The sequence below is a fragment of the Ictalurus punctatus genome, chromosome 12 (genome assembly GCF_001660625.3).
Source record: "Ictalurus punctatus breed USDA103 chromosome 12, Coco_2.0, whole genome shotgun sequence".
Taxonomy (NCBI): Eukaryota; Metazoa; Chordata; class Actinopteri; order Siluriformes; family Ictaluridae; genus Ictalurus; species Ictalurus punctatus.
The window spans coordinates 4398711-4416489 of record NC_030427.2 but is presented as its reverse complement, the minus strand read 5'-3'; the positions used below and the strand labels follow the sequence as shown (position 1 = coordinate 4416489).

The 17779-nt window shown below is 40.8% G+C and overlaps 2 protein-coding genes across 3 annotated transcripts in view; one reads left to right on the top strand and one right to left on the bottom strand.

The window, feature by feature from the left end:
- Positions 1–15716, top strand: part of rbl1 (retinoblastoma-like 1 (p107)) — a 54638-nt gene extending 38922 nt beyond the window's left edge. Inside the window, exons 13-22 of one of the 2 annotated variants that reach the window (XM_017481085.3) lie at positions 1059–1223; positions 1408–1549; positions 7246–7482; positions 7681–7850; positions 8233–8409; positions 8647–8718; positions 10600–10684; positions 10802–10953; positions 11090–11254; positions 13556–15716. In XM_017481085.3, the coding sequence (XP_017336574.1) occupies positions 1059–1223; positions 1408–1549; positions 7246–7482; positions 7681–7850; positions 8233–8409; positions 8647–8718; positions 10600–10684; positions 10802–10953; positions 11090–11254; positions 13556–13726 (1536 nt within the window). In that variant the 3' untranslated portion in view covers positions 13727–15716. Of the gene's footprint in view, positions 1–1058; positions 1224–1407; positions 1550–7245; positions 7483–7680; positions 7851–8232; positions 8410–8646; positions 8719–10599; positions 10685–10801; positions 10954–11089; positions 11255–13527 lie in introns of both variants that reach the window. The other variant, XM_047158969.2, reaches the window with a different exon arrangement.
- atg3 (autophagy related 3) overlaps positions 1–17779 on the bottom strand; it is a gene marked incomplete in the record, with an annotated part of 729311 nt that overhangs the window by 178894 nt on the left and 532638 nt on the right.

The following is a 17779-nucleotide window of genomic DNA, read 5'->3' as shown; positions in this document are numbered from 1 at the left end:
ATTCTAGGAACCTTTTATCTATAAATAATTCATCTGTGGAATGTCCTTATTAGATGAATTACAATGAACAGTCTTCCCTGTCTTTGCAGTATTGCTGTTGCCACTCTTGGCTTTGGTTACAATTTTTGTTTATTATTATAGCTGTTATTTTTTATTTTTTTTTTTTAGATTTTTTTAAATTTATTTGAGAGGTTGTTTGAACTAATTGGTTAACATTGTTACAGCTAAAAATGCCTCTTTAGTACTCCGATACACTGTTCACAGATTGTCCTACAACTGATGTTGTTGGCAGTGCAATTGTTGTGTGAACAGTTGAATAAACAAGCTGTCTTCAAATCATCTCTCACTGCACTGCTGTGTAACTGAAAATACTTGTGTGAGTACTACAGCAAAACTATCAGTACTCTAGCTTAAAAATCTGCTTTCGATGCACCCCAATTTTCAGTCCTTGGGTAGCTGAACGTTAAATCTTTGTTTATATGAAGTCGCGATGATGTCAATAGTATTCAAACTCTAATTATATCACATTTACATTACTACTTCACCGTTTTAAGAGTGGCACTTTTGTCGGGCACTTTCTGTGTTTATATAAGAGAGTTTATTTGTTTATTCAGACAACTTATTTTAATGATGTTAAACTTTTTTTGAAGGACTTCATTATTCGAAGATTGAATTTTGATTCATTTTCTGTATCAAGAAAAAGCTTAGCCCATTTGTATTTGACATTTTTTTAGCTTTCATGCTCGAACAGTTTCATAACCTCAAAGAGCTTAAAGAGCTGTGTTTTTACCATTTATATTGTTGTAATTGTATAATATTAAGCCTCTGGTTATGGGTACATCACTGAAGTTATGAACTACAGGGGGAAAAAAAAGCATTACATAGACTTCTTAATTCAGCCTATGTAAAGGCCTTCAATTCCACACAACACAAGTGTCCTTACTATTAAAATGAGCCAGTGTTATTTGAATATCTTTGTATGAGTGTGAAATCATTGACATTATTCTGTCTAAGAGGATCATAAAATAACGCTGAGTTATGTATGCATACGTGTGCAGGTGATCGAGGTATTTATCCGCTCTGAGGAGGGCCTCTCTAGAGACATGGTGAAGCACTTAAACGTCATAGAAGAGCAGGTGCTGGAAAGCAGGGCTTGGACCAAAGACTCAGTACTTTGGGAAGCATTAGAGAATGCGAATTACGAAGTCCCTACTGTAGCTGAGGTATGGATACACACTTCGTTGTGCGATTAACATGAATTTGCTTATTTTCTAGGTGATGTTTTAATGTTCACAACGACTGCACTACTTACTCTCCATTATTATTATTTATAAATTACGATGATTAAAAATGTTATTTATTTATTTGTTACGTCTGTGTGTCTACCTGTATGTGTGTCTGTTGTAGGTAAATTTTCCTAGTAGTCTTGATTCAGGCCGCAACAACAGTAGTGGGGGCCCCACCCACCTTCCTCTAGTGGCTCTGTCACCAATCATGCACCCTCGTCTCCGAGAGGTCCGCACTGGCCTGGGCTCAAGTGCTCGCAAAGGTTTGTTACCAGTACAAAGCACAGCATGGTAATAACTGTGCAGCACGTAAGATAAGGTACATAAATTTGGCTAAATAATTTAGGCTTTTAGATAGTTGTCTACAACATGATGGGTATCTATACAACATTTACATTCACTGAGCACTTGATTATAAACACTGTTAACACTAGGTAGGGCCTCACTTTGCACTCAAAACGGCCTCAATTCTTTGTGGCATGGATTCCACAAGATGTTGGAAACATTTCTTTGAGATTCTGGTCCATGTTACATGATTACATCATGCAATTCTTGCAGATTTTTCAGGTGCACTCTCATGCTGCAAATCTCACATTCTGCCACATCCCAAAGGTTATATTGGATTCAAGTGCGATGACAAGGAAGGCCACAGAAGATCACTGAACTCACTGTAGTTCATGAAACCAATTTCCGATGACTTTTGCTTCGTTACATTATCATGCCTGAAGTAGCCAAAATGGGTAAATTGTGACCATGAAGTGAGCACCTTGATCACGTTTTTACTTCATTCTAATGTACATTTGAACATTTACTGAATTATTTTATGCGTTGCACTGCTGCCACATGATTGGCTGATAAGATACAGGTGTTCCTAATAAAGAGGATGGTGGGTCTATTCACACACATACCGATCAGTCATAACATTAAAATCACTGCCAGGTGAAATGAATAACATTCTCATTACAGTAGCACTTGTCAAGGGGTAGTATATATTAGGCAGCAAGTAAACAGTCAGTTCTCGAAGTTGATGTGTTGGAAGCAGAACAAATGGACAATCATTATTATTATTATTAGTATTATTATTATTATTATTATTATTATTATTAAGTATAATTTATATAGTCTTTCCATCGCTCATGGAGATTTTACAATCAGGAAAAAAACAACAATTGAACATACAGACAAAAAAAACCCCCAACAAATTCCAGAAAGTCAGGCATCAGAAGTAGAGAGGTAGTGTTGGGAAAAGAGAGGATTTTAGCTGTGATTTAAACAAGGAAATGGAGGATATGTTCTTTAGATTTTGCCTTCCATAACTTGGGGGCAGCTACGCTGAAGAATCCGTTACCAGCAGTGGAGAGACTGAATTTAGGGACACAGAAAAATCCTAGGTTTGATGATCGAAGGGTTGGGGTGCTAGACCATTTAAGGCTTTGAAGGTGAGGAGCAGAAGTTTGAATTTAATGTGACAGGCGACCAGTGCAAACCAGCCAAAGTGGGATTAATATGTTCAAAACGTTTAGTATGGGTGCCCAGATTTAAAAAAAAAAAAATTCCAGAGGGTTTTGTGAGGAAGGCATCAATATCCAGGCTTAATTCCACATTTTGTATGTGAGCCAAAAATCATTATTTCAGTTTTTTTGAGCATTGAATTTGAGTAAGTTATTGTTTAACCACTGTTTTATTTCATGAGTGCAGGCTCTCAGTGCACTGGTTGATATGGATATGTCAGACCGGGCGGTTACATAGATTTTGTGTGTCATCTGCATAGAAGTGATATTGGAGATTGTGATGACGGATAATGTGACTGAGGTGAAGTATATAAATTATGAAAAGGAGAAGGCCAAGAACGGAGCCCTGGGTGATGCCTCAGATGAGGGGGCAGTCTGGGATTTGTAGCCTTTAATAGAAACAAAATATTTACTGTCTGTGAGATGATGTAAACCAAGCTTGAGCCTCGCCACTGATGCCCATATCTGTGAGACAAGAAAAGAGTGTTTTGTGGCAGATAGGGTCGAGCACTCGGGTCAAGTAGTATTAGAATACTGAGACCACCCCAGAGTCAACAGAGAGGAGGTCATTTACGACCCGCACAAGAGCTGTTTCAGTGCTGTGAAACGTTCGAAAGCCAGACTGAAAAGGGTCAAAAAGGTAATTTGCCACTAAATAAGATTGTAACTGGGATTGTAACTTTGATGCGAAAGGCAGGTTTGAAATTGGGCGGAAGTTTAGTAGGACAGATGGATCAAGGTTGTGTTTCTAACTGTCGAAAAAAGAGCTTTGGGAGGGCAACTTGCATTTCTGATGACACGAGGGATATGAAGAGCGTGTGGTATTTATGGCTGTTTTATATTTGAGTTGATGTTCAGATAGATCTAATGTGCACTGTGAGGCCTGTTTTTCTGTATAGTCCTTCTATGTGATGACATTTTGTTTGCATGGCATGGAGTTCCGGGTTGAACCGTGGGAAGGAGTGGGTGGATGGTACCAGCATAGTTTTAATAGGGGCTTGGTCTTCAAGAGCACCCGAGATAGTAGAGTTATACTGTGAGAGGATCTCAGAAGGAGAGGTAAGCTTCACTGAATCAGTTAGAGTAGATGTAGATAACAAGCAGAGAAAGAAAGGGGTCAACAACATTAAGGTTATGATACGATATCCTAGTTTTCTTATGATTTGTACAGTGGTATGGTCAGATGTAGCTAACCATGAGTCAGATGTAAAGACATTACTGAGGTAAGAAGTGCAGATTAAATCAAGTATGGCCATTTTTGTCTGTTGGATAGTTCCCATGTTGTGTAAGGTTAAAGCAGTCAAAAACAGACAGGAGCTCATTGGCATCAGCACAATCTGTATCAACATGAATATTGAAGTCACTGATCAAGAGAATATGAGTCGAAGCAGCCGAGGCTAGGGTACGTATTTCATAAAGTTCAGTAAAAAAAATTTTATTGCCAGGTGGGCTTTGGAGGACAACATATTAGTATCACAGCAAGAGATGTATGACTTTTTAAAGACTAGATATTCAGAAGAAGTAACAGGATAAAGCCTAATCACCACAACTCTTAAATTTTCTCTCTACACTACAGCAAGGCTACCCCTTCTGCCATGGGGACGAGGTTGTGATATATATTTATATCCATTGGGAGTAAGGAGGTTTAGTTGTAGGTAGTCATGCGGTATTTGCCAGGTTTCAGTCAGGATAAACAAGACACTTATCAATAATAAATTCACTGAGCAATTATGATTTGTCCATCTAGAACAACAATTTAACAAGGCATAGTTTTGATAGGGGACATCAGGACATTTCTCGTTGCAGAACTTATCTGGAGTAATAGTGATCAAGTTCCTGGAAGAGTTTAGATGTCGCTGGGATGAAGAACGAGCATAGAGCAGTCTATTTGTCCCAGTGGTAGGAATTGCGGTGGGAGACGAACGGCAGACGACTGGGATATTCCGGGCTGACCGATGGATGTAACGTGGGCGACGGCAGATTCTGAGTTCACCACAAAGCAGACATGTTGCAGGATCTAGACGGGAGTGGAAGTTTAGGGCCCTGAGTTGTGAAATTAGGAGATTAATTTCCATGATTTGCGCGCTAAGGTCGATCATAAGACTGAGTAGTAGCATAATAAGGGGACAGCTCCAATGCATGATCGTATACGACGTACAGCGCGCAATTTACTACCGCTGCACTGTCAGCCAGAACTCCACTATCTTAACACCACCTAGTTAATGAAGCAGAAGGCCACCCAACCAGTTGAGAAACTAGTGACCCAGATAATAAAGAGAGTATCAAAGAACTCAATCATCAGCTGTACCATAAAGAAGTGAAAGACTGAGCGAGGGAGGGCTCGTAGTGAAATTGAGCAGCTGTATCAAGGCCAAGTGCAGCAGGTAAACACCGGTGTCAACAGCATACTCGTAGCAGGAAGAACTTCTCAATTGTCAATGCAAAGTATACCAGTAGTTGTCACAGTCCAGAGAGGGTGCAAATTTAGTGAAATAATCAAATAATCCAATGCAGGACAACTCAACGGAGACGGAACAAAGCAAACAATCAGATGCTGCAATGTGAAGCGGCAGCCAGGCACGCACGGCATTCTCACACCGGAAGTCGGAAACATAAGTATCTGAATGACTTTGTCAAGGACTAAATTGTGATTGCAAGACGGGTGGGTCAGAGCATCTCCAAAATGGCAGGTCTTGTGGGGTGTTCCCGTTATGCAGTGGTTAGTACATACCAAAAGTGGTCCAGGGAACGACAACCGGTGAACCGGCAACAGGGTCATGGGCGCCCAAGGCTCACTGATGTACATGGGGAGTGAGGGCTAGCCTGTCTCGTCCTGTCTACTACTGAGAGCTGTTGTATTACTGAATTGCTGAAAAAGTTAATGCTGGCTATTCTAGAAAGGTGTCAGAACACACAGTGCATCATGGCTCGCTGCATATGGGGCTGCATAGCCACAAACTGGTCAGGGTGTCCATGCTGACCCTTGTTCACTGCTGAAAGCAACTATAATGGGAATGTGAGTATCAGAACTGGACCATGGAGCAATGGAAGAAGGTGGCCTTGTCTGATGACCTTTTCTTTTACATCATGTGGACGGCGAGTGTGTATGATGACCTACAGGTCTAGGGTTGGGTGCATTAAATGTGTTGATCATTTTAATGTATTATTTTTTCCATAATTGATCGCCTAAATTAACGTGTTAATTCGACAGACCTAGTTAGTACCTACCAAAAGTGGTCCAAGGAAGGATAATCGGTGAACCTACGACAGGGTCATGGGCACCCAAGGCTCATTGATGCGCGTGGGGAGCAAAGTCTGCCATGTCTGGTCCAATCCCAATTGCTCTAAAAGTTAATGCTGGCTATGATGGAAAGCTGTCAGAACACACAGTGCATCGTAGCTTGCTGTGTGTAGGGCTGTGTAGCCGAGGACTAGTCAGAGTACCCATGCTGACCCCTGTCTACCGCCGAAAGCACCTACAATGGGCATATGAGCATCATAACTGGACCATGGAGCAATGGAAGAAGGTGGCTTGATCTGATGAATCATGTTGTCTTTTACATCATGTGACTGGCTGGGTGTGTGTACATCACTTACCTGAGAAAGAGATGGCACCAGAATTGCGCTATGGGACGAAGGCAAGCCGGTGGAGGCGGTGGCATCCTCTTCAATGTTCTGCTGGGAAACCTTGGGTCCTGGCATTCATGTGGATGATACTTTGACAGGTACCACCTACCTAAACATTGTTGCCATCCAGTACACCCCTTCATGCCAACGGTATTCCCTAATGGCAGTGGCCTCTTTCAGCAGCATAATGCGCCCTGCGAAACTGCAGAAATTGTTCAGGAATGGTTTGTAGAATATGACCAAGAATTCAAGGTGTTGACTTGGCCTCCAAATTCCCCAGACCTCAATCCGATTGAGCATCTGTGGGATGTGGATCCATGCAGGCCCCACCTGGCAACTTACAGGACTTAAAGGATGTGCTGCTGATGTCTTGGCACCAGATTACCACAGCACACCTTCAGAGGTCTTGGGGAGTCTACCTTTATCGGTTAGAGCTGTCTTGACAGCAGAAGGGGGACCTACACAATATTAGCCAGATTGTTTTAATGTTTATGACTGATTGGCCTATATAAGAACATGAAAAATATCCTGGGAGAGTCTTGAAAAGGGAGTCCTCTTTTGCAGTATAATTTTTTCTAAATCTTTTGTCTAGCCCAGTCTCTTGCAGGCAATATAACAAGCGTCTTTTCTAAAAAAAAAAAAAAAATTTTTTTAAATCTCTCAAAATACTATTTAACCTTTTTGTTGTTGTTTTAAAAAAATCTCTCTTACAAGTGGGCCCTGGCCAAGAACTCTTCACAATAGTTAGAACAAACAACGTTCAGACACAGGACATCATAAAATTTAACATCTTTACATTTTCAATTTTCTCTTTGTCTTAGATGCTCCTCCATCTCCCATCTCTCTCCATGACCGCTTCAGTTCTCCTGCAGCAGGCAGTGCCAAAAGGCGTTTGTTTGGTGATGATCCTCAACCTCAGTCTCCAGTGAAGCGAATATCTGTCACTCCTGTCAAAATCATACCCAACACCTCTACAGAAAACAACCAGAACACGACCACAGCAACTGTCCTCTCCATGGCTACTACTAATGGCCAGCAGCTCAACATCCCTTTGCCAGGTGTGATATGTATACCCAAGGACTGAAGAGCTCATGCAAATGCAAAAACCTCTGCAAAGTCTGTGTGAAATTCATTGCTTTAGAGTTTATTAAAATGGATGTATTTTATTATAGGTTTTATTAGCCTTCCTCACTTGCTAGAAATATAGATCAGATACCATATGCAATGACTGTGATTGAGAACATTCCTCTTTGTAGTGATGAAGAATGACCTGGGAAGTATCACGGTAATCCAGGTACAAGCAAACCAGCTGACCCCCCTTACAGCCCAGGTGCTGCTCACCTCCCCAAACAAAGCCCCTGAGGTTCATACACAGCCAACCAACAAACCACGCCGCACAGGATCCCTTGCACTCTTTTTCCGCAAGGTGAGGTGGAGTACAGTACGGAAGTCAGCTACCTGTTTAATTTCGCTGTTGTGTTCAATTCATATGTGTTTCTGTTGAGTAATTTCGCCAGTTCTGTCATATTTAGTTACTACATATGAGTGTTGTCTCTGTGACTTATACGTATAATTACATTACAATACAAAATGTAGACAAAGACACAGTCCAGTATAATCACAAGTATTACTTTCTTACGGTACAAATTGTTGCTGAGAGTCTTGTTACTGTACTTTAAATGTTCTGTAAAAATATTCTGGAATAAGATTACTTTTTAAGGGCTGATAATCTGTAATCTAGTGTTTTAAAATTATTAATAAATAAATATTAAGTATTTTTTATTTATACTTTTTTTTTTTTTGTAAAGGTCTATCATTTAGCAAGTGTGCGTCTCAGAGATCTATGTCTAAAGCTGGACATCTCTGCAGAGTTAAGGGGCAAAATCTGGACATGCTTTGAGCAGTCTTTGGTCCACTGTACAGACATGATGAAGGATAGACATCTGGATCAGCTCTTGCTCTGTGCAGTCTACATCATATCCAAGGTAAGTATTAGAATTGTTTGAAGAAATGAATGAATGCATTCCCTAATTCTGTGGTAAACATTGACATTCTGGAACACAACTGTACCAAGTCCCACATCACTCGAATAGTAAACGTTTTATTTTAAAAAATTAGTGTTTAACAGAGCATGTATCAAACAGTAACACCTGTGACGAGCGGTGTTGACAAGATGCTGAATTTATAAGGAACAGTTGATGCTTTCATGATCCCGTTCACAGATCTCAAAAGAGGAGCACACTTTTCAAGACATAATGAAATGTTATCGGAGTCAGCCTCAAGCAAGCAGCCATGTAAGTAACATACAGTGGTGCTTGAAAGTTTGTGAACCCTTTTGAATTTTCTATATTTTTGCATAAATATGACCTTAAACATCATCAGATTTTTGCACAAATCCTAAAAGTAGATAAACAAAGCCCATTTAAACATATTTTATTGAGGAAAACTGATCCAATTTTACAATTCACCTGGTTTCCCACTGAAGCGAAGCAGGTTTGAGCCTGGCTAGTACCTGGATGGGAGAACTCCTGGGGAAAACTAAAATTGCTGCTGGAAGTGGTGTTAGTGAAGCCAGCAGGGGGCGCTCACCCCGTGGTCTGTGTGGGGCCTAATGCCCCAGTATAGTGACGGGGACACTACTGTAGAAACAACAGCATCTTTCAGATGAGACATTAAACTGAGGTCCTGACTCTGTGCTGTCATTTAGAAAAAAAATCACAGGACACTTATCGTAAAAGAGTAGGGGTATACCCCTGGCAAAATCCCCTATCCCTATCACGGCCCCCTAATAATCCCCATCTCTGAATTGGCTAGATCACTCTCCTCTCCACTAATAGCTGGTGTGTGGTGGGCGTTCTGGTTATACTATGTAAAGTGTTTTGAGTTTCTAGAAATAGAAGCATTATATAAAGGTAATTATGGTGTGGCCCCTTTGTGCAGCAAAAACTGCAACTAAATGTTTCTGGTAACTGTTGATCAGTCCTGCACATCAGCTTGGAGGAATTTCAGCCCATTCCTCAATACAGAACATCTTCAACTCTGGGATGTTAGTGGGTTTCCTCACGTGAACTGCTCCCTTCAGGTCCTTCCACAGCATTTGACTTGGCCATTCTAAAACATTAAGTTTATTTTTCTTTAACCATTCTTGTATGCTTGGGGTCATTGTCTTGCTGCACGACCCACTTTCTCTTGAGATTCAGTTCACGGACAGATGTCCTGACATTTTCCTTTTAGAATTTGATGATATAATTTAGAATTCATTGTTCCCTCGATGATGTCCTGGCTCAGGTGCAGCAAAACGGGTCCAAACCATGATAATATCAGTAAGGTTGTTATGCTTGAATGCAGTGTTTTCCTTTCTCCAAACATAGCGCTTCTCATTTAAACCAAAAATTCTGTTCCGTCCACAAAACATTTTTCCAGTAGACTTCTGGCTTGTCCATGTGATGGCTGCCCCTCTGCAGTTTGCTAACATTGTTCTTTTTGGAGATCAGTGACTTTCTCCTTGCAGCCCTGCCATGAACACCATTTGTTGTTCAGCATTCTCGTGATGGTGGACTCATTAACATTAACAGATGTGAGAGAGGCCTTTAGTTGCTTAGACGTTACCCTAGGTTCCTTTGTGACCTCTCAGACTATTACACATCTTGCTCTTGGAGTGATCTTTGTTTAACGACCACTCCTGGGAATGGTAACAGTGGTCTGGAATTTCTGTACACAGTTTGGATTGGTGGAGTCCAAACACTTTAGAGATGGGTTTGTAGCCTTTTCCAGCCTGGTGAGCATGAACAGCTTTTTTTGGAGTTCCTTGGAAATTTCCTTTGTTCGTACCATGATGCACATGATCTACTCTGAGAGATCCCTGTTCTTTAAATAAAACTGGGTCATCCCATCGATTGAAAACCCCAGAATAATTTCACTTTCAAATTAACTGCTAATCCTAGAGGTTTTGTAATATTGGATTGGCATAAGTATAATATTTTCCTCATTTGTTTAATTAGGTACTCTTTGTCTACTTTTAGGATGTGTGAAAATCTGATTGTTTTAGGTCATGTGTGTGCAGATATATAGAAAACTCTAAAGGGTTCACAAACGTTTAAGTACCACTGTAGATATTTTCAAAAGCACATAACTGGTGGGGTCATAACTGTGTGTGTTTGTGATCATGTGACTAGATATACCGCAGTGTGCTGCTGAGGAAGAGAGTCCACGAACAGCAAACTGATGACACAATGGAAGTTGATCCACCAACAGAACAAAGTACTCATACCCACCTGCTTTCAATAAACATTTAGGTTTTATTTTTCATATGGACACTGAAATGTTTTGTGTACTGACTGAGCCTGCATTTATTATATTGCTTCTGGTTGGAATCAGCCAATGGAAGGACAGATCAAGGTGCCAAAGCTAAGGCTGACAGCGAATCGGACGAGGACAGGGGTGACCTCATCCAATTCTACAATTCTGTTTATGTTCTGAAAATGAAATCTTTTGCACTCAGATATGCTCATCCAGCAGCTGATAGTAGAGTATGTATACATTTTTCAAAATAAAGTTTTTACATTTTATGTGGCATAGAAATGCCATTATTTATTTGCATAGATTGGCAGAAGTAGTCAAAGTAAGTATTATAAGTAACTCTTAATTTATTCCTTACAACCACAGGTGAATGCGCCACCGTTATCTCCATTCCCCTCACTGCGAGCTCAGCCTCTCTCCCCACGGCGAATATCTCAGAGACACTCCGTCTATCTGTCTCCCCACAAAAATGGATCCTGCCTCAAACCCAGCTCTGCCTACACATACAAGTTCACTGGCAGCCCATCTAAGGTTAGAAGGTTCTCTCTTGCTTATTTTTATGTTTGTATGTTTAAATTTATATACACTGTGCATTTCACAGAGAGCAAAGGAAAACGTGCATCCTGGGTGATTGAATCATAAGTGGATGGCTGAGATGCATAGCTGTTCGCACCTGGCATTATGAATGCGTCTCCAGTGATCACTTGTTGATAGGATTTTTCCACTGGTAGAAGGCTGTCACTCACATTTCTCTCCATACAATGATTGTTGCAATGATTACATATTTTCCGGCTAGAACAATGACGCAGACAATTCGTTCGTCATACGTTGCTGTCTGGGATGCATCAAGACACATTTGCATTCACACTACACATTACAGATATTATGTGGTCATATGTGTCCCAAACCACCTCTGAATGTGGTTTGAGTGAGCGGAATTCAATGCTTCAAGAACAAAAACCAATGTGACTACAGAACATTTGTGTAGCCATATCATCCTATCCTCTTCTAACCGAATCATTCTCAGATTCATCTGTATTAATACACTTGGCTAGATTACTAGAAAATCTTGCACCTTGTGAATGGGACTGGTATTGCATGCGTGTTGGCGTCTTAATGTAATAAATCGCCATCATAAATGTAATAAATGCCTGCTGTGGAGCTGGACTTCCGCGTTAAGAGAGAGGTGTGTCGGACACTAATGTGGAAATTGTCAAGCTAAAATAGCTTTATGTCAGTGACTGAGTGAGTCCTTGACCAAAGTAAAAATGAATCTGTTCATCCATGATGCTGCGGGACTGCCCTAAGCATTTGCTGCCTCCAGAACAGTAAAAACATGGTGGGTACACAGAAAAATTAAGTTTTAAAATTTAATTGATCATAAGAAAACAACTTTTGTTATGTCACGATTACAAGAAAAAAAAAACCCAGAAAAAATGAATGGCCGCTTGGGGCTTCCATTTAGCTTTCGCATTTGTTAGTTTTTCCAATGTAGACTTGCTAACTTTGTGCTGCCTGCTCTCTTGTCTCACCTGCTCTCAATGTGGTTTTGTGGAGCGTGTTGACTGTATCAGTCGGGGTTGTGCTAACTGCAGAGCTCGCTAAAACATGCTTTGAGTTGAGGTGGTATTTCAGGCTAGAATTGCTTTGATGGAATGCAAATTCCTAAGTGCAAAAGACTTTGGTCTTTTCAGCGCTTACATCTGGATACGTTTTGAATTTATAATTTCCCTTCAAAGGGCCAAGCAGAGGTTAGTCACGTACAATTTTGCATTCAAGTCTCCTGTAGTGAACAGTGGACTAGTTCAACAAACAGACTTCATGAAAAACCATATTGAACTTCCCTTTACTTTCACACTATCCGTTGTTACCCAGATGAGGACGGGTTCCCTTCTGAGTCTGGTTCCTCCTAAGGTTTCTTCCTCATATCATCCTAGGGAGTTTTCCTTGCCACTGTTGTCACTGGCTTACCCAATAGGGATAAATTTAAAATCTGTATCCCGTGTTTATATGTTTCTGTAAAGCTGCCTTGAGACAATGTCCATAGTTAAAAGCGCTATACAAACAGAATTGAATTGAATAGACATCTCCTTGCATCATGCTCGTCACTAAGCAACTGCATGCAATGTAAGATGACATACAGGTCTGGGGTGGAGCAGTGTGCATCAGTTGTTTTAACGCGTTATTTTTTCCATAATTAATTGCACTAAATTATCGTGTTAAATCGACAGACCTAAATAGTACCTACCAAAATTGGTCCAAGGTAGGGCAACCAGTGAAGATACAGACAGGGTCATCGCACCAAATTCTCATTGATGTATGTGTGTGGGTGGAGTCACAGACTGGTCAGAGTGCCATGCTGACTCCTGCCTAGCACCAAAAGTGCCTACAATGGGCACATGAGCATCAGAACTGGACCATGGAGCAGTGGAAGAAGGGGGCCTGGTCTGATGGATCACGTTTTCTTTTACATCACGTGGACTGCTGGGTGTATGTCCATCATTTACCTAAGGAAGAGATGGCACCAGGATGAACTATGGGAAGAAGTCAAGCCGGTGGAGGGTGTAGGGTGCTGTGGGCAATGTTCTGCTGGGAAACCTTGGGTCCTGGCATTTCTTTGCCACAACGTTGTTTTTCAAGGATAACGCCAATTTAAAATGTTAAGTTAAATGTATGTGAGGGTGATGTTCCTATTTCATTTTTTTTTTGTCACCTGCTTGTGTGTTCTAAATAACTTTGGACAAGTTTATTTAACAGTATTATAACCTAATGTAATTATTTTATTTATTTCTACCTTATTATAGCTTATTGTCTCTTCCTGACTTTCTTCAGGAGCTGAGTGACATCAACCTAATGATCCGTCAGGGAAGCATGAGCAAGAAGAGAGCTTTTACCATGGAGGGAGATGAGACAGAGTCTCCCACCAAACGTTTGAGCCAGGAGAGTGAGGATGTGCTGCTCAAGCGCCTGCAGGATGTTGTGACTGAGAGAGCCAATCACTGACCGATCATGCATATCTTCCCAGTCAGTGATGAAGTTGCAGCTCCCAAAGTTTGTAACATTCACAGACCTATTACAATACAGCATGACCTTTATAACCAAAGAGCAACTCACAGAGCTGCCCAGGGTACTGAGCCAGTGGACCATGATGGACAGTCTATAGTAGAAACCTAAATTGTGGGCTTTGGTGGGATTTCGGGTTCCTTGAAAAGTATGGTAAGTACTTGAGCATTCATTTCAGTCATTCTCAAATGGCAGCAAAATAAATTAACACCACATGTTGTTTAACCAGACACTGTACTTTATCTTGCCCCTGTGGTATCTCAAGCATGGTTCACAGCACTCTGGGTGAAAAACATCACACACTATTAACAGGGCATAATTGATTATTTTATTGAGCAAATCATTAATGTTCAAGCATTGTCCTTTGTGCTGCAAACACATGTAGCACTGTATTGTGCTGTGTAGTATCTACACATCAGAGTATTATTTTTTATCCAAGTCACGTTATTCCACTCAGGTGGAGAAATTTGTCTTCTGATGTATACCGATCAGCCATAACATTTAAAAAAAAAACCTCACAGGTAAAGTGAATAACAGTGATTATCTTGTTACAGCAGCAGCTGTCAAGAGGTGGGATATATTAGGCAGCAAGTGAACAGTCAGTTGACGAAGTTGATGTGTTGGAAGCAGGGAAAAAGGGCAAGTGTAATTATCTGAGAGATTTTAACAAGGGCAAAGTTGTGATTGCAAGACGGGTGGGTCAGAGCATCTCCAAAATGGCAGGTCTTGTGGGGTGTTCCCTTTATGCAGTGGTTAGTACATACCAAAACTGGTCGAGGGAACGACAACTGGTGATCCGGCAACAGGGTCATGGGCGCCCAAGGCTCACTGATGTACATGGGGAGTGAGGGCTAGCCTGTCTCGTCCTGTCTACTACTGAGAGCTGTTGTATTGCTGAAAAAGTTCATGCTGGCTTTTCTAGAAAGTTGTCAACACACAGTGCATCACAGCTTGCTGTGTATGGGGCTACATAGCCACAAACCGGTCAGGGTGTCCATGCTGTGGGAAGAAGGCAAGCCAGCAGAGGCATTGTGATATTGAAGCCGGTGTGATACTCTGGGTAATGTTCTGCTGGGAAACCTTGGGTCCTGGCAGTCAAGTGGATGCTACTTTGACGTGTCACCTACCTGAAAGTTGTTGCAACCCAGTACACCCCTTCATGCCGACGGTATTCCCTAATGGCAGTGGTCTCTTTCAGCAGCATAATGCACCCTGCGAATCTGCAGAAATTGTTCAGGAATGGTTTGTGGAATATGACAGAGGTCATAGTGTTGATTTGGCTTCCATATTCCCCAGATCTCAATCTGATTGAGCATCTGTGGGATGTGTTAAACAAACAAGTCCAATCCATGGAGGCCCCACTTCACAACTTACAGGACTTGAAGGATGCACTGCTAAGGTCTTGGTGCCAGAAACCACAGCACAGCTTCAGAGGTCTTGTGGAGTCCATGCCTCGACTGGTCAGAGCTGTTTTAGCAGCACAAGGGGGATGGATGTATACAATATTAGGCAGGTGGTTTTAATGTTATGGCTGATCATGTTATGTACATCATTAATAGAGTTGGTATATAATGTCATACCATTCTAACCTTAAGCCTTAGATGCTTTGGCTTGAACAAAGTGAGTGTTTACATGGTCTTTAATTGTGGTCTCTGTGATTCTTATAAATATTTTTTCTTGTTTTGTTTCCACTGTAATCGAGCAAGTAAATATTTTTAAAACCTCCATTTATTAATTTTAAATTTTCTCAGGAACAGTCTTTAATCTTTGGACATTAATCATTTTAAGGTGAGAATCGAGCCTTATCCTTCAGAGGAAAACTAACTGTGGGGGTGTGGTGATAATGTTTGTTACATATTGCTGTTTGTTGTTCAGATTTTTTTTTTGACTGTCTTGGATACATGCAGCCAATAAATTATTATTGATTAAATGGCTTGTTGTAATTGTTTGAAAACCAAAATCTCCATACGATTGTGATTTGCCTAAGAAACGTTACATTGATATTAATATGAATTATTGTTTTTGAAATAATGTCCAGCTGCAAGCCCACACACACCAAAACAGCAAACATGGGATTGTGGCACCCCTACTATGTTAACCATAAGCATATATGCAGTGTTAATATTTTGATGTGCTTAGTTTCTAGATACTAGTAGCAAAAGAAGTCGGATCAGTAGGAGTGCTGTAGTCGGAACCAATGTACAGACCAAGTGTTTTATCCAAAACTGGAAAATGCTGAAAAACAACCATTATAGAAATAGTGCTGCAGGGATGTTTTTGTTGTTTGTTTGTAGGCCAACCCGGAATTTAGCATCACTCTGGTTCCCTCAACAAAAAGCCAAAACAGTCTCTTACACTGAGAATGCAGGGGGGAACAGATTTTCCTCGAGGCCTGGGAAAAGTGCTTCGCCCTGTGTAGAGATTGATCTATAGGTGAAATGCTATGCATAATGATGACTGTAAAGTACGTCACCATCATCACTGTAATATACTGGGGCGGAACCACTTTTCTCAGGCCTCCAGGTAAATCTGTTCTGGGCCCTCGTGTTCTCCATGGAGATGAATGCTCTGTGGATTAAGTGTGATGAATAGTTAAGTAAGCATCTACACAGTGCTAGCGTTGCTGTACTATTTTAATCATAGATTACTTGGAATATACTGGGGAAGTTCCAAGGGTGGCCGTGTAATCTGTTTCCCGTTTCTTAATTATAAAAGCATATGGATGGAACATGGGTTTCAGAAGAAAAAGCTGGGTCACCATAATTAGTCAATATATTCTATACTTTTAAAGTATGTATTTCATTGCAGACTATCTAACAAACATGGAATTTAATGCTGATGAAAAATAAACTATAAACTAGCTGCTCAACACACCAACAGGGGAAAACGTCATGATTTGGCACAGATGTGCTGAAGTGGAAGCAGGAGAAGTGAAGGGAGCTTATTTTTCCAGAACACCGGAAGTACTGTTTGTACAAACTCAACCATAGACATAAACACACAGATGCCGCACTGGCTGCTGTATTGTAGGTCAACTTCGCTGCCATATTAGCCTGGGCAATAGTATTGAGTCTCAGCTAACATAGTTTATAATTTAAACTAAATTGCACATAATCGAGACTTTCATATATACTGCAATTTTTCTCCACACTTTTTAGTCGGGCCACAAGTGGTGAAGAAGAAGAACGCCTACAAACACACAGGAAAAACTACCGAAAATGGTGACAATTTTAGCTCCAGCTGAGTCAAATATGGAAACACTTCGCATTTGAGGCGGATGACAAACATATAATTGATGCTCTGAAGTGCAACCGATGCTATCGTTCATTTCAAACAAAGCGGCGAAGCACCTGAAAGACGGTCCTGTATTATGTTTGTTTGAGGCAGCTGCATTGTGGCCGTGAAACCAGCGAACGTTATGCTCCATGAAATGTTGGTGATATCCAGTTATTTGTTAACAACGGTAACACATTGCGATGTTATAAACTACCTCCTAATGTTCCTCCATGCATCGCCATTCAGCCCGTGTCCTGTCAGCTAAATGTAGCCTAAAGTCACTAATAATTATTCACATGTTCATGCTTTTAATAAATCTTTTTATCCTGCCACCATATCAGTGAATTTAAACTAATGCTTGCATTCAGAGTATAAGGTGCGTGTGTTTGATAACTAAAATCCCTCCCTCTCTGTTTTTGCTGGTATCAGCCAGAGGAGGATGTCCTCCAGGAGACATTTTAATGTTATTTTTTTATTTTTAAACCACATCGTGGTATCGACTTTCGTGTACTTTTGGTGGTATCGGTACCGACTACTAGATTTTTGATATTGTGACATCCCTAAACTGGAGACAGAAATATTTTTTGTACACCACATAGATGAACAATGAAATTGGGTTGAGAAATGTAAACGTTATTTTGCTTTTTATCCAGAAAAGGCGCAGCTCCCCCGTATACTTGCTTTTGTTTATATGGCACACTTGCCCAGATCAATATG